The sequence below is a fragment of the Thamnophis elegans genome, chromosome 11 (genome assembly GCF_009769535.1).
Source record: "Thamnophis elegans isolate rThaEle1 chromosome 11, rThaEle1.pri, whole genome shotgun sequence".
NCBI classification, from domain to species: Eukaryota; Metazoa; Chordata; class Lepidosauria; order Squamata; family Colubridae; genus Thamnophis; species Thamnophis elegans.
This window is the reverse complement of record NC_045551.1, coordinates 13,330,167-13,357,373: the sequence shown is the minus strand read 5'-3', so window position 1 is coordinate 13,357,373 and position 27,207 is coordinate 13,330,167. Positions and strand designations below refer to the sequence as shown.

Below are 27,207 nucleotides of genomic sequence, written 5' to 3'. Positions count from 1 at the left end.
CATCACAACTGTTGAACCAATTCTTAAATAACCTATTTACAAATACAGTACTCTAGATCAGTGTTTTTCAACCACTGTGCCGTGGCACACTAGTGTGCCGTGACATAGTGTAAGGTGTGCCGTGGGAAAATTACTTTATATATAGTCAATATAGGCACAGAGTTAAATTTTTTAAACATTTTCTAATGGTGGTGTGCCTCGTGATTTTTTTCATGAAAAAAGTGTGCTTTTGCACAAAAAAGGTTGAAAAACACTGCTCTAGATTAATATAAAATTTAAATCATCCTGCTCTGTGTTCATTGTAGCTTTTTGAATGATTAAATCCATGGACACTTCAAAAATAATTATTTTCCTCCCCCAGTCCATCCATTTCTGCATCACCTTAATTTGAGGATTCAAGCTCAGTCATTTGGAAACTAAAAGAAAGAAGCAGGGCTGGTCAGACTGCTCCAAGAACAGAACATTCCAGGGAACACTGGCACATTTTGTTTTACTCCTAGATCATGCCAATCCAGCAATTCTGCGTGTATAATTTTTTGGAACAGGAACAGATTGCTCCAGCTGCAATCTGGCCAACAGGCTCTTGTAGGAAGCCCGAAACAAAATGATAACGCATGGTGACATCATGATGGCAAACCTGCCCTTATATCTTGCCGAACATCTAAAATATATGTCACATTATTTGTATCATGATGCATGTATCATCACTTGTCTCCTTTGTCCTCCCTGAGTCTGGCCCCATTTCAAATATGAACTATTTTTACTTCCAGAAGGTTTACTTCTGGAAAGTCTCTGGACCACCCCCAAGATGACTGGAAGCATAGCGGGAAGAAAAAAATAGAATGTTCTAGTGTTCCCCAGAACATTCCATTCTTGGAATGACATGTTTTGCTTATAAGTAGAAGGAAGCTTGGATTATTTTATCATTCATGTGGCTCAGTAAAAAGTGATTCATGATTTATTTTAGTTAAACACATGAGACAGGATTAATATAGGAACCTAACCCATCCATATACTCTCCAAATAGCTTTCTTTGACAGCACAGGTTGTTTAGCTGTAATTGTGGCTCTTCAAGTGGTCATCACTGAATTCACATATATTTACATTTACACCTGCACATGTTATCATTTGGAATATTTTGGGCAGAAATTTCATCTTCCTCTTAGCATGCACCCCTTCAGATTAACCTAACCTCTTCAACCATGCCAAAAAAAGTGTCTATTTGGACATTTGGATGAATTGTATGAATGCTCAGATGACCACCTAATGCTGAGTGAACATTCAAAGTCTGGAACATTTTCAACTGGGAGGTTAGGAATGAAAACATGTATATTATTAAATTATATTCATCCAAAAGTAAATAAAAAAATAATATAATCCTCAAATCTCTTGGGATAATTTTTTTATCTACTCAGATTGCTAATTTCAATGTTTTTCCTTGTTGCACATATAGCCAAACAAGCATCTTAGCATTCTTCGATTTAATGTGGCCCTCCTTGATTTTAAGCAGGCCTTTGATTCAATGTCCAGGAGCACCCTCTGGGAGAAATTAAAATGCACTACTATCAATAAACGCCTCCTCTTCCTCATACAAAACTTGTATGCCAATTCCACCTTGAAAGTGAGGTGCAATCCCCAAGGGACTTTAACCGGCCCAGTAAGGGTACAAAAAGGGGTACGGTAGGATTGCATCCCTCTTTAACTTCTATATCAATCCCCTGATCTATATCAATCCCCTTACAGAACCCTGATCTCCATCCTCCTAACCTAGCACAAGGCAAAATTCTGATTCACCTATATGCTGATGCTGCTGCTATTATTTCACAAACTCCTGTAGGACTGAAGAGAGCAATTGGGGCAATACTCGGCTACTGCAGGCAAAACAAGCTGGTCCTTAACTTTCATAAATCAAAAAAATTAGTTTTCGCTAAAAGACCTAGCCAATACTCCTGGAAAATAGAAGGACATAGTTTGGAACAGGTGAGAACATTTAGATACCTTGGGGTGGTTTTCCACTCCCAAGGGACATGGAAGGAACACCTGGATCATGCATTGCAAGCAGCCAACAGGTCCTCAAATGCAATTAAACACTTCTTTTACACAGGCGGAGGACAGTTAGTACCCACTGCCTTAAAACTTTTTGAGGCCAAAACATTGGCGCAAATTCTATATGGGGTACAAACAGGAATCCTTGCAAAGAAAGACTTGCAAGAAACCATACAAACCAAATTCCTGCGAGCCATCTTAGCTGCACCCAAAGGAACTCCAAATGCCCAGTTAAGAATTGAGACAGGCAAGCCTTCATTGGCTTAAAATGCATTTCTTTCCAGAGGGATTGGTCCCTACTAGTGTTGACTGACAACTTCCCCTCCCCCTGGAAACAGGCAAGAGATCACAAGCTGGGTTCTTATGGACCCTCACCAGTATTCTTAATGTCCCTAGGCTTTGACCAAGTAAAGCAAGTAGTGTTCAATAGAATGAAGGACATGGAGTTCCAAGAAGAACTAAATAGGTTGCCTCTCCACAGTAGGGACAGAATCAAACAGTGTGTGTGGGAATCGGCAAGATATCTTAATGACCTGATCTTCCCAAAACAAAGAATAGCTTTCTTCAGAGCCAAATTTAACATTCTTCCTTCAGCACTCCTCCAGCGCAGGTATAAGAGAACACCTATAGCAGAACAGGTTTGTATATGTGGTAAAGGAGAAGTTGAAGATATCTCACATGTTCTAGTATACAGTGAGCTGCGTTCTGTCTGTGTTCTGAACCCCCGCCCCCCAGCCTGTGAATAAATTAGAACACAGGCTTGGCTGTTTGCCACTGTTTAGTTTACTGAGATAAGGAATCCTTTGGCTGAGGGCCCAGGCAACTCACGTTCAATGAAGCAACCCAGATAGTCCAAACGAACAGACACGGCTAGAATACACAGATAGATTTTCTTAACTACTAATTTGAATGGTTGTTTCTGCAAATGTCCCCTCCCAACGCCTCACCTATAATCTCTCTTGGGATGGGCCAATCAACAACCACCTGTGCTTAATCATCTTCTGTGAGTCTTCCTACAGAGTTGCTGCTTCCATTTCTCAGCCCTTCTCAATCTAGCATCAGGGACAAACTGCCTTTGATCCTCCCCACTGCTCCATGCCTCAGGCGCCTCCTGGTGGCCAACCAGCCTCTCTGGTCCCTGCTCTGAGTCTGAACCCTGCCCAGGGTCCTCCACATCACATCGTCCAGGGCAGACTCATATGGTTCCTCGCTATCCGAGTCCATCAGCAGCTCAACCGGATCGTGCTGGGCCACAACAGGTCTGCATACATTCTCCCCTTATTAGAGAGATTGCTAGAGAGGGCAGACAATTTTTATGTAGGCTTTCTCCTCCAGGACACAAGCTACCACGTATGCAGTAGCAAAATTCTGTGTTGCTGCAATGTCCACAAGAAAAAAATTGGATACAGAATTATAGTTGTCATCTTGTACCAATTATTTGGACATATCTCTAATAATTTCTGAACCATTGTATTTACTCCCATACCTATTGGCTTTTCACCCGGGAGAGACCCAAACAGTTTGAGAACATATATGTTATTATCCACTTTTAATGTCAATACTTTTAAAATATATTTTAATGTCAGTACTTTTTTAATATATTGCAAAAAGTAATGTGTATTGCTGGTATTTGACCATAATAAAGATTTATACTATACGATTTAATATTGTATTTTTATCAAAATTCTTTGTTTATATGTATCTTTTCTAACTGTGCTGAAATTGTCAGTTTAGTTTTGAATATTTGAATACCAATTCCTTTGTGCTGGTGGATGACTGCAATAAAATTTTTACAAAAGTAGATTATGAGCTGCCTCTAGCAAATGAAAATGACAGATAAATAATTTGTGTATAATAAGTAAACCAGAGTGTAAAAAATGTAATTTCTTGAATAATGTAATTTCTTGAATTAGGTAGATTGGGATGTATTCACTGTTACATTGCAGTGTGCAATGTGGGGGTAACAAAAGGCAGCACCGTGAAGCATGAGCTGATTACACACCACCAGGTAAGGAAGAATTAGCTCCAAAATAGAAAAACACAACTTCTGACAAAGATGAAAGCCTATGTGTTTCTCTGTGTGCACGTATGCCTTCAAGTCAGTGTTGTGAAATCATAGCAATAGCAGTTAGACTTATATACCGCTTCATAGGGCTTTCAGCCCTCTCTAAGTGGTTTACAGAGTCAGCATATTGCCCCCAACAACAATCCGGGTCCTCATTTTACCCACCTCGGAAGGATGGAAGGCTGAGTCAACCCTGAGCCAGTGAGATTTGAACTGCCGAACTGCAGATAGCAGTCAGCTGAAGTGGCCCGCAGTGCTGCATTTAACCACTGCACCACCTCGGCTCTCTATCATTATAGGGTGTTTAATTTATTGAGTTTGCTCAGACTAAAAATGGACAAAATCCTCCATCTTCCTTTGGAATAGTAATATATCGGATATAAAGTCATATCTATTTTTCTGAGGTTGGGTTTGTCTGTCTGGAGAAGAAAGTATTTATCTTACTGATGTCCTTCTCCAGTAAAAACGTTTCTTTTTCTTTTTTAACATAACCAATACAAAGGGTGTCCATGGAAACAGAAGATGTTTTCTGACAAATTAATACAATTTTGGAGAATTTCAGGATATATCCAAAGCAAATAAAAGAAAATTAAACTTTTAAAAAGTTTACAAGCATTGTAAGGAAAAAACAAAATAATTCTTAATAAAAACAATGTAAATACAGAAATGTTCCAGAAACGACTTCGCAACTAACAGCAACAGAAGTGTGCAGTGTTCAAAAAGGAATTAAAATGGTATTCAATATGTGAAGTCAATAAAGTGGTATCTTCTGATAAAAAGCTAAAGATACAGACCTGGCTTTAATTTATCTTTCAGATATGGTACCATTTTGTACTCTTTTAACACAAGTTCCCAGTCTAAATCAGATAAGGTCAAATTAGCCAATGTTCCCAAGCATTCTATCACAAATTCCTCCTCTTCATCATTAGATATCTGAGCAGCCAGATCACCAACATAATCCTAAGCAAAACAAATAAAGCAAGATTTGAGAGATGGAAAAGAAGAAACATTAGAAAATCAATGAGAACTACTGCATTAACTCAACCATACTTTTTTTTTTCAAAATCATTGCTAGGTTGATGATTTACAGTGATAAGAAATATTTAATTAAATGCTTAATAAAACTGATGTAAACTAATTAATTCTATTGTTATAAAAACTGAATTGGCCTAAAATCAGTTTATAGTTTTGTACTTTTTTCAAACTCAATTTTCTCCATCCTCTTTTTTACTCACATCAGGAAAAATGGTGTGACTTGGATAAAAAGAAAAAAAGAAAGACTATTTACTACTTTTAACTGCTGCTTTTTCTGGATGGATGGCTGAATTCTGGTGATATATTTAGTATATATAATTCAGTTTATATGCACTATTTTAGCAATTTTGTTAAGCAGGTCAGTTCTTATACTTACAAGGAATATACAGGGTGCTAATATTGAAATGAGTGCACACCTACAATGGTATTCTCTGAGTAATCACCTGTGCGTTCATTCATATGGGATTCCATACCTGTGCAGAGTTTATGTCAGGGGATTTCTTTAGATAAGAAGATTTTAGGTGGGAAATCTACCCCCTGAATATCTTGTAGGTGGGGCTCTAGATCGCCTCTATGTTTCTTAGGACAACTTAGCAGCATCAGAAATGCAGAATGCAAAAACGTGGCTGGATTGTGTAAATGCACTGATGGCTGTAGGAAGAACAAAGGCTACAGATAAGAGCCTGTTATCCTTCATTATGGTCTCTTTACATTACATATACAGGTACCTAATAATCTTACCTAAAAGGCGAAAAATCAGATGCCAATTTCAAGCCAAGATGGAACAGCCTATGTAAAGGACAAGTATGACCTTAAGTATTCCTTCAATAATATTTCCACAATGAATAAAACTGGAAACCTCATTCTCAACAAATAGTTGAGATTGTCTTTGAAAATCTAACAAATCTAACAAATATGCAATCCAGTTTACATGAATGGAAATAGAATTGGGATGGTTGGAATGATACTACCTTTGAAAGAAAAGAGATTTTGAGCACAAGACCACTTTGTTGGAATAGAATTAAAGATCACCCTAAAGAGTAAATCATTCTTTTAACATGTCATTCTCACATACAAGAAAGATTATCATTGCAGTTAAGTGGAGATCAACCAAAGATTTAAACTGCTTTTGTATGTGGTTAGGTTGATACATTCCTATCAAAAGTCAAAGGGCAGACTGGAAGATAAAGATTAGGAACTAAACTTTGGGAAATAAAAGATGAGAGAGAGGGAAAAATGATATATGCTGTAGTTTAGAGATTGCTACAAAGCACATAGGCAATGATAACAGGCAAGGATAACACAGCTATATTCTTCTGAGTAAAAATTAATTGGCTAACCAGATCCAGTGGGCATATAATAGGGGTTATCTAATTGAAAGATTCAAAAACTGAAAACCAGATAAAATTCTGTATATACTGTAGAAATATATGGTGCAAAATCAATGCAGAGCTATCAGAACCTCCAAGACCTGTTGAAATCATAGGTTAAATGAACCATACTGCCTCTTGCAGTGTTTGTAGGTTTCAACAATGCAGTTTATCTGTATTCTGGGATAACATAACTTTGCCGTGGAAGATGAAAGTATGACATTCAGAGGCACCCCGAAGTCACAAAGATCCACACTGGAAATTGATGCAGAAAGAGAAGAAATTTGGTGGGTCAATGAAATGTGAAAGCAAGCCAAAAGAAATTTGGCAGAGAAAGTCTGCCAAATTATTACCTAACCTGTGACTAACAGTATGATTAATGAGAAAGTAGGAAGGGTGGTGCAGTGGCCTAGAGGTGAAAATGCTTGTGTCCCTTGAAATATTGTGAGTTCAATCCTAAACAGCAACACATGTTTCTCTATCAGGGTGGAAAGAGAAAACACCTGCAGAAGAATAATAATAAAATCACTATTACAGATTATTAAATGATGACACCCTAATTTTTCAAAGGGCACATGCACATAAAAACCAAAAATGTTAAATTAGTTTTATAATTGCCATAGTTAATAATTTAGTATCTGTGCATGTTCAGTTAAGGACACCAAAAATGTATTTTGTAAAATTACTGACAATTATGAATTGGAGAAGTGAAAGGTGCTACAATATAACAAGCCCTTAAATTCCACATGCTTGTGCAATTCCAGTAGAATTAAGGCATATGCAATCATTTGAGAAGGATCATTTGTTATGTATAAAATAAGTTTGCTTCTTCCAATATCTCATTTCACAAATTTAGAACTTGAAAAGATGAAAGCCATTACACTTACAATAAATAAAGTTTTAGTTGGTCCATCATGTTGAGATATGTTTCTAATCATCTTCATTAACAATGGGTCCTTGAATTTCAGTGCTCTTTTCATCAGCATCTTCAACCCATTTCCTGAAAATGTAAGAATATAAATGAAAAATGTATGTATCAATTAATTATGCTTCCAATTTCACAACTGCGACCATAAAACTGTTTTTTTTTAAATAAGGGAAACAAAAATGATATTAAGGTAGGCTAACATCTTCTCATGAAACTTGTTTGAAAGTATTTTTAATATATATATATATTAAAAAAACATAAAACACATACAACCTTTTTCCATTTCATGTAGCATGTCATTTGGTTACAAGATTTTGTGTGTCCTTTCCATGGTCACCACTTACAATTATATATCGAATCAAAAGTGTTCATTAGATAAACATAAGTACATTATTGTTATATGTCAATTTTTCAACTGTAATTATTATTCCTTAATTTTAAACAAAATATTCTAGATATTGAATCCATACATACAACATCATTTTGCATCAATAGTTCAACTCCAATTATTATTCCTACATTTTAAACAAAATATTCTACATATTGAAATCATACACACAGCATCATTCCATTACATCGTTCTAATCCGTTTAACAGTGCTAAACCCTTATAGTTTTGCATATATCATTCTATTATTCTTAAAATATAAAAAGTTCTCCCACTTTTTCCATTACCATGATTTTTTACGTAACCATTGATAAAACAAATCCCAAACATTGTAAAATTGTTCATCTTCTTGTTCTTTAATTTCAAATGTCAATTTACTCATTTCTGCACATTGCATAATTTTTGGAATAATTTCTTCCTGCGTTGCTATTTTCTCATTTTTCCAATTTTTTGCAAATTCAATTCTAGCTGCTGTTAAAACATTTACAATCAAATATTTCAAGTCTCTATTATATATTTCTGGTATAATTCCCAATACAAAAGTCTCTGGTTTAAAGTCTATATGTTTTTGTGTCATTTTTCCCACCATGTGTGGATCTTAGTCCAATATCTTTTAGCTTCTGCGCAAGCCCACCACATATGGTAATATGAACCCGGTGTCTGATAACATTTCCAACACTTTTCTGATTTATTCTTGCTATTCTTGTCGAGGGTAGATGCCACCTTTAAAACATCTTATACAAATTTTCTTTATATACTGTTGACATTGTCATTTTGTAATTTTGAAACCACAATTTCTGCACTTCTCTAATTTGATCCCATGCCCAAAATTTTTCACCCAAGCTATCATAACTCCTTTAACTTGTTTTTCTTCTAACTTAACCTCAAGTAAGTGTCCATAAAGTTTTTAAATTACTTTTTCATCAGTACCCATCAAAATTTTATCTAACTTCTTTTTTACGGTCCTTGTCATATCTAGATTGTATTTGCACATATGAAAATCAGTTCATCTTTATACCTTCCTTTTCCACTTCTTGCATAGATTTAAGTTCACCCTCTGCATTCAATATTTCACCATATCTAACTGTTTGTTTCTTTTTGTATATTATTGCGTATGAAAAGGCTTCAATAGTTGTTAGCCAGACTGGAATTTTTAAATAATATTGTCTTTTAATTTTCTCCCAATTTAGTAGCAAAGCCTCCTGTAGGTATTGTCTTCTAAAATACCCCTGTGTTATGGTTCCCTTGTACCATAAAAAGGCATGCCATTCCAACAATAGATCATGTCCTTCAGGGGTTAATAATCTGGTATTCCTTAGTGTTATCCATTCTTTAACCCACGTCAAATTTGCTGCCTGATGATATAGTTCCCAATTGGGAAGGCCCAATCCTTCTCTTATTCTTGCATTTTGTAACAATTTTAGTTTTTTTCTTGCTTTTCCTCCCTGCCATATGTACTTCAACACTATTTTATTTAAGTCATCAAAATATTCCTTCCTTAGTCTAATTGGATTTGTCTGGAACAGATATAAAATTCTAGGTAGAATGTTCATTTTAATTGTAGATATTCTCCCTATCACCAAAAGTTGTAGATTTTTTATAGTAGTTGTTGGCTTTAAGAGCGCTGCATCTTGCTGTTAAATATATCCCCAAATATTTAACCTTGTTCATAACTTGCATCTCCCTAGGTTTCTGCCAACTCTTCTTTTTGTCTTGGCATATTCTTTGTCAAGATCTTTGTTTTGTCCTTATTTTTAATCCTTCTACTTTTCCATATTCTTCTATTCTTTCTATCGATTTAGGTGCTGTTTCTAATGGATCCTCTAGAATGAAGACCAAGTCATCTGCGAATGCTTGCAGCTTGTATTCTTCCTTTTTGATTTTCATTCCTTTTATTTCTTTTCCTTCTCTGACATTTCTATTTAAAACTTTTAACGTTAAGACAAAAAGTAATGGTGATAATGGGCAGCCTTGTCTCGTCCCTTTCTTTATTTCAATAGACTCTGTCAAATCTCCATTTATCATTATCTTAGCTGTTTGTTTATAATATATAGTTTGTATGGCTTGAGTAAATTTCTCACCAAAGCCCATCTGTTCCAGTTGTAACAGCATAAAGTGCCAATTCACACTGCCTTAGCATTTTTAAAGTAATTCTGTTTAGCACCTCTAATTTTTTGAGCTAATTCCTCTGTTTCCATTAACCCAATTTTGTGTTTAATCATATCCATTCTTACTTTAATGTCCTTCTTTTGGGGGAGTTCTGTAGTTCTTTTTCAAGACACTTATATTCATTATCAAGTTCTTTGTCTTTTTCTTTATATTTTTCCTCCTTGTATAATCAATTATCAGGCCTCTGGTATAGGCCTTCATTGTGTCCCAGGGGTTCTACATTGATGTCTCCTCTTTTCTATTTTTTTTTTTTACAGAAAAAGGCCAATTCCTTTTCAATTTTCTGTACAAAGTCTTTCTCTTTTAATATAGTATTGTTTAAAGTCCACCTAGATCTTTTTCTTTGTCCTTTCCATTTAATTATCTTTGGGTTGTGGTCTGCCCAAGTACTTGTTTCAATCTCAATTTCCTGTATGTTATAGGCCGATTTAGTTGCTACCCACATCATATCAATTCTAGAATAAGATAAATGTCTGTTTGAATAAAAAAGTATATTGTTTTTAGTAAGATTTCTCTCTCTCCAAACATCCTTTAAACCTGTCTCATCGATCATTTTAAAAAAGGATTTAGGGAATATCTTTCTATTTGACTTTGTTGTTTTTTGTGAGATAGTCCATATTCTTATCTACAATTCCATTAAAATTTCCCATCATACAAATATTTAAGTAATCCAAATCCATTATTTTCCTGTGTAGTTTTCTGTAAAATTCATCTTGCTTATCATTAGGCGCATAGTTTGCTATTAGGAGCATTTTCTTATTATTGTCCATAATTTCCACCATCAAAATTCTTCCATCATCATCTGTATAAATTTGTTCCACTGGGATTGTATCTTTGATGTAAAAGATCACTCCTCTTTTCTTACAGTTTGCCAATGAAGTAAACATTTTCCCCAGCTTTGGTTGCCTTAATAAGTATTCATAAGTTGCTTTTGAATATGCACTTCTTGTAGACAAATTATATCCAATTTTAGTTTCCCTAGTTTGTGAAATATTTTCTTTCTTTTATTTGCTGAATTAAGTCCATTTATGTTAATTGAGATCATTTTCTTCTCTATGTTTTATACATAGGATTTATTGCTTTGGTGGCTCTAGGTTCTCTAGGTTTGAAAGTATTATTGAAGACAAAAAAAATACAGCAGTAATGGGTCTTCATATGATTTCTTACATCCCCGCAAAACAGCAAAAATAGCAGATACTCTTAGATAGAACTACAGCCTAGCAGATTTTCTGAGTTCAGCTCAGTTATTCTTATCCTGTAGTCTTACAACTTAGGTTCCACTTTCATTATATTACTGCAAGACAAAAACATTTCAGGATATTAACAAAGCCCATTTTAATAGAACATTTAAAAGTTCATTCACATTAATATTTAAAAATTGCTTTTCTACAAGTGTGTTTCTGAGACTATTTTTAAAAAAGAACAAAAAAAATCCATTATTTGATAGCTTAAACCTTGTAAATAAATCCAAATGTAAATTAGCAGCTCTGATATCATAAACTATTTGAGTAAACACGTATTTTACTGTTTCAAAGAAAAAAGTTCATAGACTTGTCATAGTTGGGCTCTATTACTGGGAAAACCATTGTGCTAAAAGTCAAACTCAGCAGTGAAACTGCAAGCAACACTTCACCAGCCTTTCCAGCTGACTCTAATGCAAGAATTGTATGGAAATAGAGATAGTAATCTTTCAATTACCTAGATCTCATGCCATTTAAGACTTCGTAAGATGGTAACAACATCATACATTGGCCTTGACACTTCACAGGCAACCACTGCTTAAGGGCTGCTGTTATATGGTTCCATTGAGAGTTATATGACATGGTCCAAACAGCATTGCATCTAATGCATCAGCCAAAGCTTAGCAAAGCTCCTTGACAATAAAACTTTGAACAGAGAAAATTTCCCAATCTATGTACCTGTTTTACCAGAAGGAACATTACCTTGTCTAATACTCCTTCTAATTCTCAAGTCACCTAACCACAACAACAGATTTGTACAGATTCAGCTTCAGTTTATTAGCTCCCATCCAGTCCCTCACAGCCTGAGACATCTATAAAAATTATTCCAATGGAGGCAGAGCCGAATGATGCACACACATTGATGAACAAGGCATACTGAAGACTCTGGATGACTATCCCCATTGGCTTCGTATAGATACAGAGGAACAGAACATAAAGAATAAAACCTATGGAGTCCCACAATTCAAAGATAATGGAATGGAATAAAATAGACATTATTCACTGTCGATCTCTGGATAGCCAATTTCTTATAAGTAGAATCGAATTACGCAATGCCTCCAATTTAGAGATTACTGAGCCATTCCAACAGTAGTCTGTAATCAATGATGTCTATTCTAAGATCCTCAAGAATAAACATGAAAATATTTCCCTGGCCTTTCTCCCTCTAAAGATCATCAATCCGTACAACCAAGTTTTTTTCTATGCCATATCTAGGTCTTAAGCCAAAATGAAATACCATATTTTTTGAACTATAAGACGCATCTAAGTTTAGAGGAGAAAAACAAGAAAACAAAAATTCTGAACCAAATGGTATAGTAATATATTTAATAAAATATAGCAGAATATTTCAACCATGTAAATACCACAACAGTGGTATTAAGAACCATCATCACTGTCATTAACAAATGAGGAGACTTTAAGATTCAAACACTCTTCTACTTTTCTGGAAACCCCAAAAACTCATCATCGCTAATGTCAGAATTTAAGAAGCTCAATTGCTCACAATCACTGATATCACTTTCTTTGCTATCTTCATATAAGATACTATCTTCAGTTCCCTAAGGCATTGCTAATGCCACATTTTTTTGAATGACATGGCAATGATTTTGTCCTTCATTGAGTGCCATGATGTTTTAAGCCATTCACAAACTTAAGTGATCGTGGGTCTCTTCATTCATCCAGAAGGAATGACACACTATTATAGGGGATCTGCTGCAGACATACTGTTATGGGGGACATGTTTAAGGTTTTACCTTTATAGGGAACAGTTTATAAAGAGGATGCTTTATTAGATGACACTTTCTTCGGCACTACTCAGGACTGTATTTTGTTTCTGCAATGCTCCCTTACATCCCCATGTACCTGTATGTGTGTTTGTGTGAAAGTAAAAACAAAGGAATGGCTGATTGAAATGGTAGTCAGATTTCAGATTTTAACTGCGCCACATGAGCAGACAAGACCTTCCCCGATGGACGCTTGCTTAAATGGACACTTGCTCCGATGATCCAGGCAGCTAGAATAGCCTCTCCCACTCCCCCCAGTGTCTCTGCCTTCCATTGCTGTCAGAGGTACCGCAAAAGCATCCAGCAAGGCTCCCGCAAGCCCCGCATGAGCCAGGCAGCTGGGATCGCCAACTCGCCTCCCTAGCACGTGCATTTTTGCACAAATCTTCCCCAACGCACCCTTCTTCAACTGCTTGCCCTTGGCTAACAGATCCTGGGCGCTATGCTGTAATGGAGAGGCCGGCACAAGAGAAAGACGAGGAGCAGGGAAAGAGGAGAAAGTGGCCTCGTTCCCTCAAGCTGGCCTCTCCGTTGCCAATTTCTCCATTGCAGCGCAGCTCTTCTGCCCACAGAAGCCTCGTCTTTGATGGCCAGTGCTGAAAGGCAGAGAAAGAGCTGCTGGGAAGAAGCCAGTTGGCCCAGGAGTTGGGTATCCTTCCTCCCCTGCACCACCCCACCACTCCCTACTTGCCACCCCCAAATTGCATCAATGGCTAAGTGAAGGGCAGGAAGCCATGCAATGCCCAGCATTGCGGGAGAAAGGATGGCAAAAGGAGCCCCATCTCTCTACCTGCGCCCCAATGAAAGGTGGTGGCAACCTGGCAACCCGGCCGCTTCCCTTGCCCGCCCTCTCTGATGCTGGAAGCCATGTGTCGTCCATTCATACCTCTCTCTCTTTCGGTGCCTCTGGGCTCACCTGGTGCCAGTCTACCACACAGGCTGGGAAGGGCGCACTTGCGGCAGGGCATTCTCGGCGAACTGCTTGACGAACTTGTGCAGCGCAGGCAGACATAGAGGCACCCAGGCCAGCCAGTAGTTGGATCAGCCGGTTCTCCGAACTGCACACAACGTTAACAACCGGTTCGGCTGAACTGGCTGAATCCCACCTCTGCGTTGCTGCCTCAATCGGATTCGCAGCCAATTGGTGGTTGGATCAGCCTCCCAGAATACCGCCAATCAGTTGCTCCAGGCAGCAGGGATCACTACTGTCTGCCACCGCACCAGCTCCCTCCCCCCTCCCCCAGGTATGGCAAACCTGCAGCTGATGCAATATTCGCTGTATAAGACGCACAGCCATTTTCACCCGCTTTTGGGGGGGGGGGGGAGTGCATCTTACAATCCAAAAAATGCGATAGATCCAGACAATCTACTTTCAAGCCCCCTTCAGTGATCTCATGTACAAGGTTAAACTAAAATTTTCTTTAGGTGTAATACCATCACATCCCCAAAGAACAATATTAACAGATTTTCTAATGTATTAGATTATTTTAATACAAAACCAGAAGAAATACTGATAATTATTCCTCAGAGTACTAAGAGTCTGAAAATAAAGTTTTGAATATATAAACACATAATACTATAAGAAATAAACTAAATAATTCAATGGTAATTTAACTTGATGTATAAGCCAAAATGAAGCCAGTTTTGTGGTTAAGGCACAGTTGATCAGTTGGGTGACTTTGAGTCCTACTAAGGAGACCATGGCAAACCAATTTCAAAAAACCTTGCTAAGAAAACTGCAGAGACCAGTCCACACAGTCCTTAAAAATCAAAAACAAACAGAAAGCAGAAACAATTTTTGTAGTTTTTAAAAATATTATATTTAAATACTAATACTTCATTTCTTCCCTTCCTATAAATTACTCAGCTTGAACACAATATATTTTGGAAGCCATGTGAAATAATGGGTAATTATGTATTATCCCAAAGCATGCAAAGATTGTATTATTTTAGAAGACAAAAATGCAAGACAACGTTTTACACAATGAAATCTCTCTAAAGCCAGCTGTTGTTTATTTTTTTGCTCATAGCCAGCAACCTTGAATATACTCGTCAATACTCACCTTCACAAATTAATTGTACATTCCTCTTGTTAGCAGCTAAATTAATGCAGAAGGAAATGAGTTCCAGATCAACACGTTCATCGGGACACTCCAGCAGCATCTTCATTAGCTGGCAACACATTAATTTCAATCCGTTAAATTTTCAGAACATCTATTTGTAGCAGCATTAATTGAAGTAATTTTTCTTTTAACAGAATAGGGAAATCTTTTGCTAGGAAAGACTATCAGTCTACAGAACAAAAATAATGAAGTTGCAGTTAGAGGCAACTGATGGATGGGGATGTTTTATAAGGTTTGGCACTTTGTTAACATGGCTTTGCCATCTGGCCTGGGGATCATCTAGTAGTAGTGGCACGGAGCCTTTTCTGACAATGAGAACAATCAGCTTGCCTTAGGAAGTTGTGGGAGCTTCATCACTGGAAGCTTTAAAGAAGAGACTGGACTGCCATTTGTCAGAAATGGTGTAGAGTCTCCTGCCGGGGTGCGGATTGGATAGATAACCTACACGGTCTTTTCCAACTCTGTTAATCTTCTTCTCTTAACCTGAAGAATGGCTTTAGCGTTGGTGAGATTGATTGCACTCTCCTACAGATTATCTTTTTATGTATACTTTTAATAATTTTATTGTTTTAATGTTTGTTAATGATTCTTAATTTTTTTCTATTTTGTTTTGTGCTTTAACTTTGCATGCCACTTTGCACTCATTCAGTGTCAAGTATGTAACATGGGTGGGTATATAAATTTACCAAATAAATCAATTAAAAAAAAAGAGCTGGCTGGTTGACGTTGGGTCAATCACCCTCTCAGCCCAACTCACGTCACAGGGTAGTGGTTGTTATGTGGAAAAAGAGGAGGAGGAAGGAATATTAGATATCTTTGCCACCTTGAGTTATTTATAAAAATAATAAAGGCGGGATTAAAAAATGTAAAAAAACATATTTCTCTCTGTAATCCATCTCCTGTAAAACAATCTCTCATAAACACAAAGTAGGAAAAAGAGCAAGAAACATACTGAACACTATCTACAATAAAAGAACAAATGCCACTAGTGTTATAGATTAAACTTTGTGCCAAATATTTTTCTGAATATATGATTATTATACACAAGCAAATATATAAAACAGCAAAATAAATAACTTAAATTACGATAGACCATTACTCGAAGTGCAAGAATGAGAGCTGCCAAAAAATTATTTAGATCTAGCCATTTATTATGCCTTGATGCTAACTCACTCACTCACTCACTCTTGGTTGTTTGTGGGTGGGAATACAAGACAAGAAGTTTTTGCCATTTTAAAAAACTGGAGGAACAATTGGTTTCATTAAATCCTTATGATTTATTTATTTATTTATTTATTTATTTATTAAATAAATAAATATAGAGCCGAGGTGGTGCAGTGGTTAGGGTGCAGTACTGCAGGCCACTTCAGCTGACTGTTATCTGCAGTTCAGCGGTTCAAATCTCACCGGCTCAAGGTTGACTCAGCCTTCCATCCTTCCGAGGTGGGTAAAATGAGGACCCAGACTGTGGGGGCGATATGCTGACTCTGTAAACCGCTTAGAGAGGGCTGAAAGCCCTATGAAGCAGTATATAAGTCTAACTGCTATTGCTATTATTTATTTATTTATTTATTTATTTATTTATTTATTTATTTATTTATTTATTTATTTATTTATTTTGTATGCCACCCACTCTCGGAAGACTCAGGGCGGCTTACAAATAGAAAGGGAAGGGGGAATATAAAAAATAAACAATTATAAACAAATAATAAAAAACAACAATTTAAAAATTCAACAACATTCATGACTTAGGATGGGGGCTGGATAGATCAACAGCCCCAGGCCTGCCGGAACAGCCAGATCTCGGTCGCTTTGCGGAAGGCCGGAAAGATAGTAAGGATCCAGATCTCAACGGGGAGATCGTTCCATAGGGCCGGAGCAGCAACAGAGAAGGCCCTTCCCGGGGGGGGGGGGGGGGTCGCCAGCCGACATTGACCAGCAGATGGAATCCGGAGGAGGCCTAGTCTGTGCGCTCTAATAGGTCACTGGGAGGTAATTGGCAGGAGGCGGTCTCTCAGGTAGCCAGGTCCGATACCATGTAGGCTTTAAAAGTAACGACTAGCACCTTGAAGCGTGTCCGGAGACCAATGGGAAGCCAGTGCAGCTCGCGGAGGATAGGTGTAACGTGGGTGTACCTAGGTGCACCCACAATCGCTCACACGGCTACGTTCTGGACTAGCTTAATGATCTTCGTTTAATATCTTTATTATCTATAAACAGTTTCAGTATTTATACATATTCTGGAAACCAGAAGCTGAATGATTTATTCCCATAGATATTGGGTTTGTATCACAGCAGCACGACATTCACCTCTCCTTAGTATTTAAAAACCATTGGCTCTTACAATATTGCTTACTTTAATCTACAAATCGACTACTTCTTCTATTGGCTCTTTCTGCCCATTAACAGGAAATGCCAGCAGGTACTCTGGATCTTGTATTTCTTAGAAAAGCATGCTAAAGTGAAAGATATATTTCTATCTCTCAAACTATTTCCTGTAAAACTGCACTCTTTCTCTTTGTGAGTAGGATCTTGATTTATAACTCACTGTTCAGAAAGCTGCTTGAATATAGACAAATTTCCCATAAGCTATGTAATCATTGGATTAATCTTCATTGGATATTTTGCTGGGGAAAATAGCTGTATCCAATTCAATGCACCTTTGATTTCTATACAAAATTAAAGCATTGACGTTCAGTACAAAGTTTCTAAAGAAGCTTGCTGCAATTCAAAGTAATTGTACATGTGGCTTTTGGTATCATATTCAAACAACTAGCAATGGTACACAAATGAGTTTATAGAATGGTAATCCTTAAAAATCTTGCTTAATCACTAATCAAGACCAAGATGTATTTCTTTCATTCTGAAAAGGAAAGTGTTGAGGCAGAAAGGCTGCAAAATTTATTAAAATAGCAGCAACAAAGAAGATATATATCATTCTCTATTAGCTTTTTTTGGTGATCAAATCTATCATTTACAGAATTTTCCCTATTGTTCCATAAGAGGATAGAGAATAAAAAAAAGTTTTGATTGCAAAAATGGGCCTTAGGGAAAGTTACCGAATTTTTCGCACTGTAAGATCCACTCCCCACCACTACCCAAAAGTGGGTGGAAATATCTGTGTATCTTATAGAGCGAATGTTACTGAAGCCCTGCCCACCCGCTGGCCCCAACCTTTGGCTGTTTTGGGCCTCCTTGTGCCCCATTTTTGGCCTCTGCACGTCCCAGCCAATCACTGCTGCCATTCACTGCTGGTGATAGGTGGTGGCAGCGATCTGGAATGGGCTGCAAACAGAACTCACAGAGGCCAAAAATGGGAGCGTGGAGGCGGCAATAGGCGGCAGCAGCAATGGGCAGTGGCGATCCCCGCAGCCTGGAACAGCTGATCAGTGTTATTCCGGGAGACCGATCCAACCGCCAATAAACTGCTTGTACTAAATCAGGCTGCGATAATGTGCTGAAGCTGACCAGGCTGTTTGCTGCAAGGACGCTAGCCAGATGAATACCGACGGATGGTGGGAGGCAGATTTTTTTTCTTGTTTTCCTCCCCAAAAGCTAGGTGCGTTTTATGGTCTGGATCGTCTTATAGTGCAAAAAAATACAATATATATTATAGACTTTTCCAGGAAATTGGACTTCTGGTGAAGAAATGACAAACTGAAGACAACTCTGCTAAAAACATAGTCAATAATCGCAGCAGAAGAGCTGGTGAGTAGATCAGCTCTTCATAATTCATCACCAGACAAGGAAAGGATTTGAGATCACCCACAAGTGTTTCAGACAGTTCCCCATTGAAAGGAAACGGTATGACAGAGATCTGCAGCAGATTAGAATTCTGGAAGACAATGAAATAGCCACTTTGTTCAAATTGCAGTCAATGCCTTCAAAAGGACACTGGGTTCACAAACTCCCCTCTAATCATATTTAGAATTTGTTTTTCACCTGTTAGAAACATTTAGATCAACATGTCAAAAAGCATCAGGTGTGTTCCTTAGCAAAGGATATAAGTTTAAGATGTGTGTATATGCATGCATAATGTGTGTGTACTGTACATGTGTGTGTGTATAAAGATTACAAATTAAAGAAGATCTATTACTTGATCTATTACTACAGAATGAAGCAAAATATTTTAAAACTGGACACACTGAAGAATATTTCTGAATAATGGACCTAGAAGTTAAATTTAATTGTCTACCTCTATGGGTAGTTTGTGTTTAAAAGTTATTATGAGAGAGGAAGAAGTTTTACCAGACAAATCTGAGACTGATCTGAGAGTGGGTTTAAAAAGGACAGGTTACAAGAATGGTATGGAAAAAGATGCTATACTAGACATAAAAATGAAATCGGCTTAATGATTATACAGATTTACAAGTAACAAAAGAAGAGAATAATTTTCCTAAATTGGATTTACAAAAAAGCCTTTTTAATGCTTTGAAGAATTTTGTGAGAAGGGACAAGTAAAATGAAATAAAGTCCTACAGATTTATTGGAAGAGTTTAAGGATCAAAAATATTAGAAGTAAAAGGAAGGTATATAAAGTTTTTTTTATTTGATCAAAGTTAAAATAGGTATGTTACGAGATGTTTGCTGATTGGGATTGAAACAACATTGTTTTAAGGATTTGCTTATAGGCAAGACAAGAGCCGAGGTGGCGCAGTGGTTAGGGTGTAGTACTGCAGGCCACTTCAGCTGACTGTTATCTGCAGTTCAGCGGTTCTAATCTCACTGGCTCAAGGTTGACTCAGCCTTCCATCCTTCCAAGGTAGGTGAAATGAGGACCCAGACTGTGGGGGCGATATGCTGACTCTGTAATACCGCTTAGAGAGGGCTGAAAGCCCTATGAAGCAGTATATAAGTCTAACTGCTATTGCTAGATACATAAAGGTCATTTGTTTAATTTTAAGAGAATGTGGTAACTTACTAAAATTATTTATACAATTTTTATATACTTGTTTACAAAAGTATGAGACGACACAATAAGTGTCTGCTCTTTGAAACACAGCTTGGGGCCATAAACAAGACCTTCAGCCAATAGTCAAATATTTAAATTGCTAAATGACTTTATATATGGGATACACCCAACTCTGCCTTTATTGCTGAACTTGGCATAGATATGTCCACCTCCAAGATGTATTGCCAATTACCTCCTTGCGACCTATTCGATCGCACAGATTAGGCCTCCTCCGAGTTCCATCTGCCAGTCAGTGTCGACTGGCAACTACGCGGAGGAGAGCCTTTTCAGTAGTAGCTCCGACCCTTTGGAACGATCTCCCAGTGGAGATTCGTACCCTCACCACCCTCCAGACCTTCCGCACAGCCCTCAAGACCGGGCTATCCCGTCAGGCCTGGGGATAAAGATCGTAATCTGCCCCCACCCGAATGATGAATGTTGTGTTTTATTTTTACTTGCACTGTTTTCATGTTTATTGTTTTATTGTCTTGTATCCCCTTCCCTATAAATTGTAAGCCGCCCTGAGTCCCCTCAGGGAAAAGGGCGGCCTATAAATAATAAACTAAACTAAACTAAACTAAACTATTTCAGGAAATCAGATTTATGCATAGTTCTACACTGTATGTAATAATTAAATTATTTCACCTTGATGATTAGAACTAGGAACCAAGAGACCTATGATCAGTGAGCTGCATTATGACAACAGTAAGTAGTTACCTGAAGGATAATTTAGGGTAGAATATGCTTCCCTTCAGATTTTCACTATTGGGAAAGAGGCAATTAAAGCTGGAAGGCTGTAGTCCTTAAAAAACTCCTATTGAAATGTGGGAACCAGAAATTCTTTTCTATGAAAACAATTCCTAAGTACACATAGGACTTAAACTGGTCTCTATAGCAAAGTTCAGGCTCCAGTTACACTTAGTCCTTCTATTCCTGAAGACAACTAGCTTGGCCTTGGACTTATTAATGTTAAGATATTTAAAACACAGTATGAACTGAACCTGTGCAGTAATCTTATCATCTCTACCTAGGAGAGACATTAATATTATATCATTTCCATAAAATGGGATTGCAGATTTATTTTTAACTTTGGACATCTGGGTCTGCCAGATATATAGCTTGAACTATACATTTTGCAACTGGCTTTCTTCAAATTAACAGCTTTTCTAATATCTGTAATAAAACTTAAAAATCTTATGAACAGCAAGACTCTGACTTTGAGTCCTTTAGTTCTAATATAGGTCTGGGTGAAGGCTAACATTTGAGACCCCTCTGGGAAAAGTTAAGTATAGATGTTTGTTTTACCCTGCCTGTGCCAAAACAAACATCCAGCGTTGATTGCCTCTTTCACAATAGTGAAACTCCGAAAGGAAGTATATTCTGACCTAAATCATCCTCCAGGCTGCTAGTTACTATAGGTTTGTTCAGGCTGGGGCTAAATGCTGAATGTGCATGTGTAGAGTACTGTACATATGTCCTATTATTTAGTAGAGCCTGCTGTAAGAATAATGAAACCTGAAACTTAATTATAGCCAGAGACCAGCATGCAGTAATATAATATAAAGGTGTTTTTTTAAAAAAAAAAAATCCCATGATGAAAAAGGGGGGCAGCTTACAAAACCAAGCAGAGTAGAGTTAAACTTGCTACAGTAGGTAACTAATACTGTAATCAAAATAATAAAACATTAAGTTGAAAGAATATTTAATACATTATCAAGAAGCCATTATACCCAGAAACTTAAAACATTTTTAAAAAGTGCCATAAACCTATTTCTGCATATTTACAACTGAAAATGAATCTTTTTATTACAAAAATACTTAGAATATGCCATCAGTACTAAACTGAGTTCTTATACAAAAAAAAAAATGGAAGGAGGAGAAGTCATGTAATTTTATCTAGAGTAGTTCAAAGTTTTTAGAATAATCCTTTAGTATGAGTTCCATGTTTCCCATTATGTCTTCATTTAATTTGATTGCTACTCATGCCGCTTCAAAGGAAAGTATAATTGCTGCCAAATAGGAAATATCAAAATTAAATTTGTTCTGCTTTTACTGCAACCATTGTCATCTTTTCTTCATTTAGGAGGAGAGCAATAAAAGGGTTACAACGGGTACAACGAACAGAGAGTAGTTTTCAATCAGACAAGTCCCATGTTGAGTATCAGATGCCACAGCGGAGGACTAGAATCACTGTGTCTAGACTCTCTGGCACCTGACTTCACTTATTTACCAGTGACCAGAGGCCAACCCCCAACTGCTTTCTTTTCATACACCTCAGTCCAGTTCTCTCCATCCCCAGCTCACACATCTTTGAATGATTATGCCAGACCTGCATGCCTCCGACTGGCTATTCCCTAACTCCAATGTTTGAAGTAAAGCTCTGGTTTCTTCAGCAGATAATCGAGGACAAAAGCTAAAGGAGCTGTCAACTGAGGACATTTACCAGCATTAAGCTAAAATAAAGTAGATCAAAGAGGGACCAAACAGAAAAGCACAGTGGAAAACATGTGAATAAGTCAGCTGCAGCTTGCCTACTATTCTGTGGAAAAATATTAAATATCGCTATGACATCACTGTACAACCATGCTCTTTGATTGGCAGGACTATTACCTATGTGCTGTTACAAAACATGTGGTTTATATTTGCACCTATTTAAATAATGCTTGTGATAGTGGGATCAAAACTACAATTTCATCCATCAATCTACATAAGGCTTGAAAAAGTTTTCTAGTGATATTGCATTCTCATCAACTATTAAAGTGATGCAACACAATCCAATGAGCCTGGAAGTTCTATACCTGAAACAAACAGAACTTTGGATTAAACAGAATTAAACAACAAAAGTTGATTTGATACTTCTGTACAGTCCGCAAAGCTATGATAAACTGGAAGCTTATAGTTTATATTTCTGAAAGGGAAGAATCTAAGTCTCAGTCTTGCTTTTATGATAGTTATGCAAAAATATGGAAGGAAAAGGAAAAAGTAAGCATCTATTTTGGACTATTTCTAAACACTGTCTAAGAATCAATTAACCATGCCTCCAGGGAGCAATGGTACAAACAAGTATAAGTAACAACCACAACTAAGAGGAGCAACTCATTTGTTACGCAAAGCAGTCAGTAAGTAAAACCATGGGTGGCCTTATGATCTTACTTCAGCTTTCCTTTGGTTTACTGGTCTACTAAGGTCATAAATGCTAGGAATGATTGTAAAGATATTTCCTCATCATTATTATATTGTGAACAGCAACTGTGTAAGGAAGTCACTAAATGAGGACTATAGATGTATGTCTCTACATGTGAACAAAGTAAATGGCAAGTGATGTAAATATGGCACGTGGTGTAAATATAGACAATACTGAACAGACACTTCTGATCAATTTAACTGCAAATCATATGCTTTTATTTCTTCATTTATTAAGGCATAGATGCCATATTGATCTCTGTTCAGACCAATTTGCTTAACAAATTAGAGATAACTTGCCATAAATTAAATAAATGAGTTTAATTATAAGGGGAAAAACAGCTACAGATAGTTTGAAAAATGGGTTCAATTTACTAAATAACCATTTACTATAAAAGCTTAGATATCAAACTTTATTGTCGCAACAAAGAACAAATTTGAGTATTTATTATTTTAGACTAAAGTCTGTAATAAAAATAGCAATAGCAATAGCAATAGTTAGACTTATATACCGCTTCATAGGGCTTTCAGCCCTCTCTAAGCGGTTTACAGAGTCAGCATATCGCCCCCAACACCAATCCGGGTCCTCATTTTACCCACCTCGGAAGGATGGAAGGCTGAGTCAACCCTGAGCCGGTGAGATTTGAAAAGCCGAACTGCTGAACTGCTGAACTGCAGTCAGCTGAAGTGGCCTGCAGTGCTGCATTTAACCACTGCGCCACCTCGGCTCAGAAAAATCAGTTCTGTTCTTATTGTGAACAGTTCAAAGGCTTGTTAGATGCTCCTTCCCTACCTACCCCCCTCAGTGAAGGCAGAAAACTATGACAAGATCTTCTCACATTCATTCATTCATTCATTCATTCATTCATTCATTCATTGGTTTTGTACGCCGCCCACTCCCGAAGGACTCCGGGCGGCTTACAATAAAAAGGGAGGGGGTAAGTAAGACAATACAACATTTTAAAATACAACAACCATTCATAGTTAAAGTGGGGCTGGATACTTCAACAGCCCCAGGCCTGCCGGAACAGCCAGGACTTAGTAGCTGTAGCCCTAGGCTTATGGAATAACCTTCCAAAGAAGCTCCCTGTTGTTTATCAGGTACCTAAAAGAAAACCCTCTTTTGCCAAAGATTTTAGATTTTGAGCATCACTTCCATTTATCACTTTATTGTTATATTAAACCAGATATTGTTAACATTTGAAGCGACAAGCTGAACAGATACTTCACCAGATTTTAACTATCCAATTGTGAACATTTTAACAACTGATTGTAAGGATGACCATTTGACAGATTAAATCATAATATATACAGTATATTAAATACACACACACACACACACACACACACACACACATATATATGTTGTTTTTGTGCTGATAAATAAATAAAGGGAGACTAGTATAGATCTATTTCAAGCTATTTAGCTCTCATCAGCTAGCCATACCCTTACTGGGATTTGAACAACAAAATGTAAGAAAAAGGCAACAGTAAAAAATATTGGGTTTCTGTCTGGATGGTCTCTTGTGACGAGCCTAATGACAGAGAGTGGAAGTGTGACCTTCCTCCCATACTTGGGCATACCAGGGGTTGTGACTTTAAGTATATACCTCCCACCCTGGCTGGCTGATAAGGAGTCGTTCTCTGTAGCTCAAATGGTTAACTCCCTGCTTGGGAGGCAATAGAGCACAGGTTCGATTCCCAAAAAACTTGGGTATGGCTAGCTGATGAGAGCTAAATAGCTTGAAATAGATCTATACTAGTCTCCCTTTATTTATTTATCAGCATAAATATAACAAATGTAACAAAAAAGGCAACAGTAAAAAATATTGGGTTTCTGTCTGGATGGTCTCTTGTGACGAGCCTAATGACAGAGAGTGGAAGTGTGACCTTCCTCCCATACTTGGGCATACCAGGGGTTGTGACTTTAAGTATATACCTCCCACCCTGGCTGGCTGATAAGGAGTCGTTCTCTGTAGCTCAAATGGTTAACTCCCTGCCTGGGAGGAAATGGAGCACAGGTTCGATTCCCAAACTTGGGTATGGCTAGCTGATGAGAGCTAAATAGCTTGAAATAGACCTATACTAGTCTCCCTTTATTTATTTATCAGCATAAATATAACAAATATATATATATATATATATATATATATATATATATATATATATATATATATATATATATATATATATATATATTAAAGTCACAACCCCTGGTATGCCCAAATATTTAAATATATACCTTTAAATATATACTTTAAATATATACCTTTCACCCTGGCTTGGCTGATAAGGAGTCGAGTAGATGTGGTTAACACATCTGCCTAAGAGGCAATACAGCACAGGCTCGATTCCCAGTAAGGGTATGGCTAGCTGATGAGAGCTAAATAGCTTGAAATAGATCTATACTAGTCTCCCTTTATTTATCAGCACAAATATAACACACACACACACACACACACACACACACACACACACACATATATATAATTTAATGATGATGATGATGATGATATCATCTGTATATGTCCCTGGGACTATGGAACGCAGGCAGTGCTCACATGCCTTGCCCAGTAGATGAGTTTCCAGTAGCTAGCCTAGAGCCATTCCTGTGACCAACTCAACATTCTGAGTGGAAATAGCTTCAACATTCTGAGCAGAAATAGCTATTATTTATTTTCTATCACATGATTAATACCTACTTTTAACAATAAACTTATTATTTTTAACTGGGATAGAGCTGCTCCATACAGGATTGCTGCCCAATTTCTGGGTCTTTCAGGACTTACAACAACTGCTCAAAGTACAGAAAGCAGCTATGAACGTGACCCGTCAAAACCGTGCTCGACTAAGCCGCGCCCAATTAAACCGCGTCGCTGATGTCATCAACAGGGCAACAACAGCCAGCGTGGAGAAAGAAGGGCGCTTTAAATAGCGCTTTGAAAGCAAGCCGATTCAACTTAAGGTAAGGGTTAGGTTTAGGGTTAGGTTTAGGGTTAGGTTAAGGGTTAGGGTTAGGTTTAGGGTTAGGTTAAGGGTTAGGGTTACGTTAAGGGTTAGGATTAGGTTTAGGGTTAGGTTAAGGGTTAGGTTTAGGGTTAGGGTTAGGTTTAGGATTAGGTTTAGGGGGGTTAGGTTTAGGTTTAGGGGTTAATTTTAGGTTTAGGGTTTACACCGTGCTTCTCTCTCCACGCTGTTGTCGCCCTGTTGATGACGTCAGCTACGCGGTTTAGTCGGACGCGGTTTAGTCGAGCGCGGATTTGTGGTGGAACCGCTATGAAATGATATTCCCCAGATTAATCTGGTGCACCAACTGTGCCCTTTCTTAGATTGAGGTTGTTTTCACTTATATCTTAGTCGCTTAGCCTGTAGATTACTGCAATGCATTCTTCATGGATCTGCTTTTGAAAACTACTCAGAAGCTGCAGCTGGTCCCAAATGCGGTGTCATAAGAAATTATGGACCCACTTCTGCTGTATGAGCTGCACTGGTTACCGGTAACGTTCAGTGAAATTCAATGTGCTAGTTGTAACCTATGCACTCCTTAATGGTATAGTGCCTTATTGCCTTTCTCTCATTGTTTATTCCTATTTGAAAAAATCAGACAGAGTAGCCATACTCCAGGTCCTATCTTCATAACAATATCTTCTAATGGGACCTAGATAACACCTGTGCTTTGGAATAGTATCCCAGCAAAGATTCAAGTTGCCTCAAACTTGCTGTCCTTTAAATAGTTCTTGAAATCTAGCTGTTCCTCTAAGACAGGACTGTCAAATTCCTGGCCCATGGGCCAGATGTGTCACGCACTGGTCACAACCACGCTTGGTTTAGCAAAAGGGGAAAAAGTCACGATACATCATGTGATGCTGCTGTGACAACATGAGTTTGATTCCCCTCCCCTGGGTGTTGGATCAGGAAGGGTATG

The 27,207-nt window shown here is 37.5% G+C and overlaps 1 protein-coding gene across 1 annotated transcript in view; it reads right to left on the bottom strand.

Moving 5' to 3' along the window:
• Positions 1-27,207, bottom strand: part of KIFAP3 (kinesin associated protein 3) — an 81,211-nt gene that overhangs the window by 16,819 nt on the left and 37,185 nt on the right. Inside the window, exons 12-14 of the mRNA XM_032226678.1 lie at positions 15,089-15,197; positions 7,404-7,516; positions 4,906-5,071 (exon numbers count right to left, since the gene is read on the bottom strand). Of these exons, the coding sequence (XP_032082569.1) occupies positions 4,906-5,071; positions 7,404-7,516; positions 15,089-15,197 (388 nt within the window). The remainder of the gene's footprint in view (positions 1-4,905; positions 5,072-7,403; positions 7,517-15,088; positions 15,198-27,207) is intronic.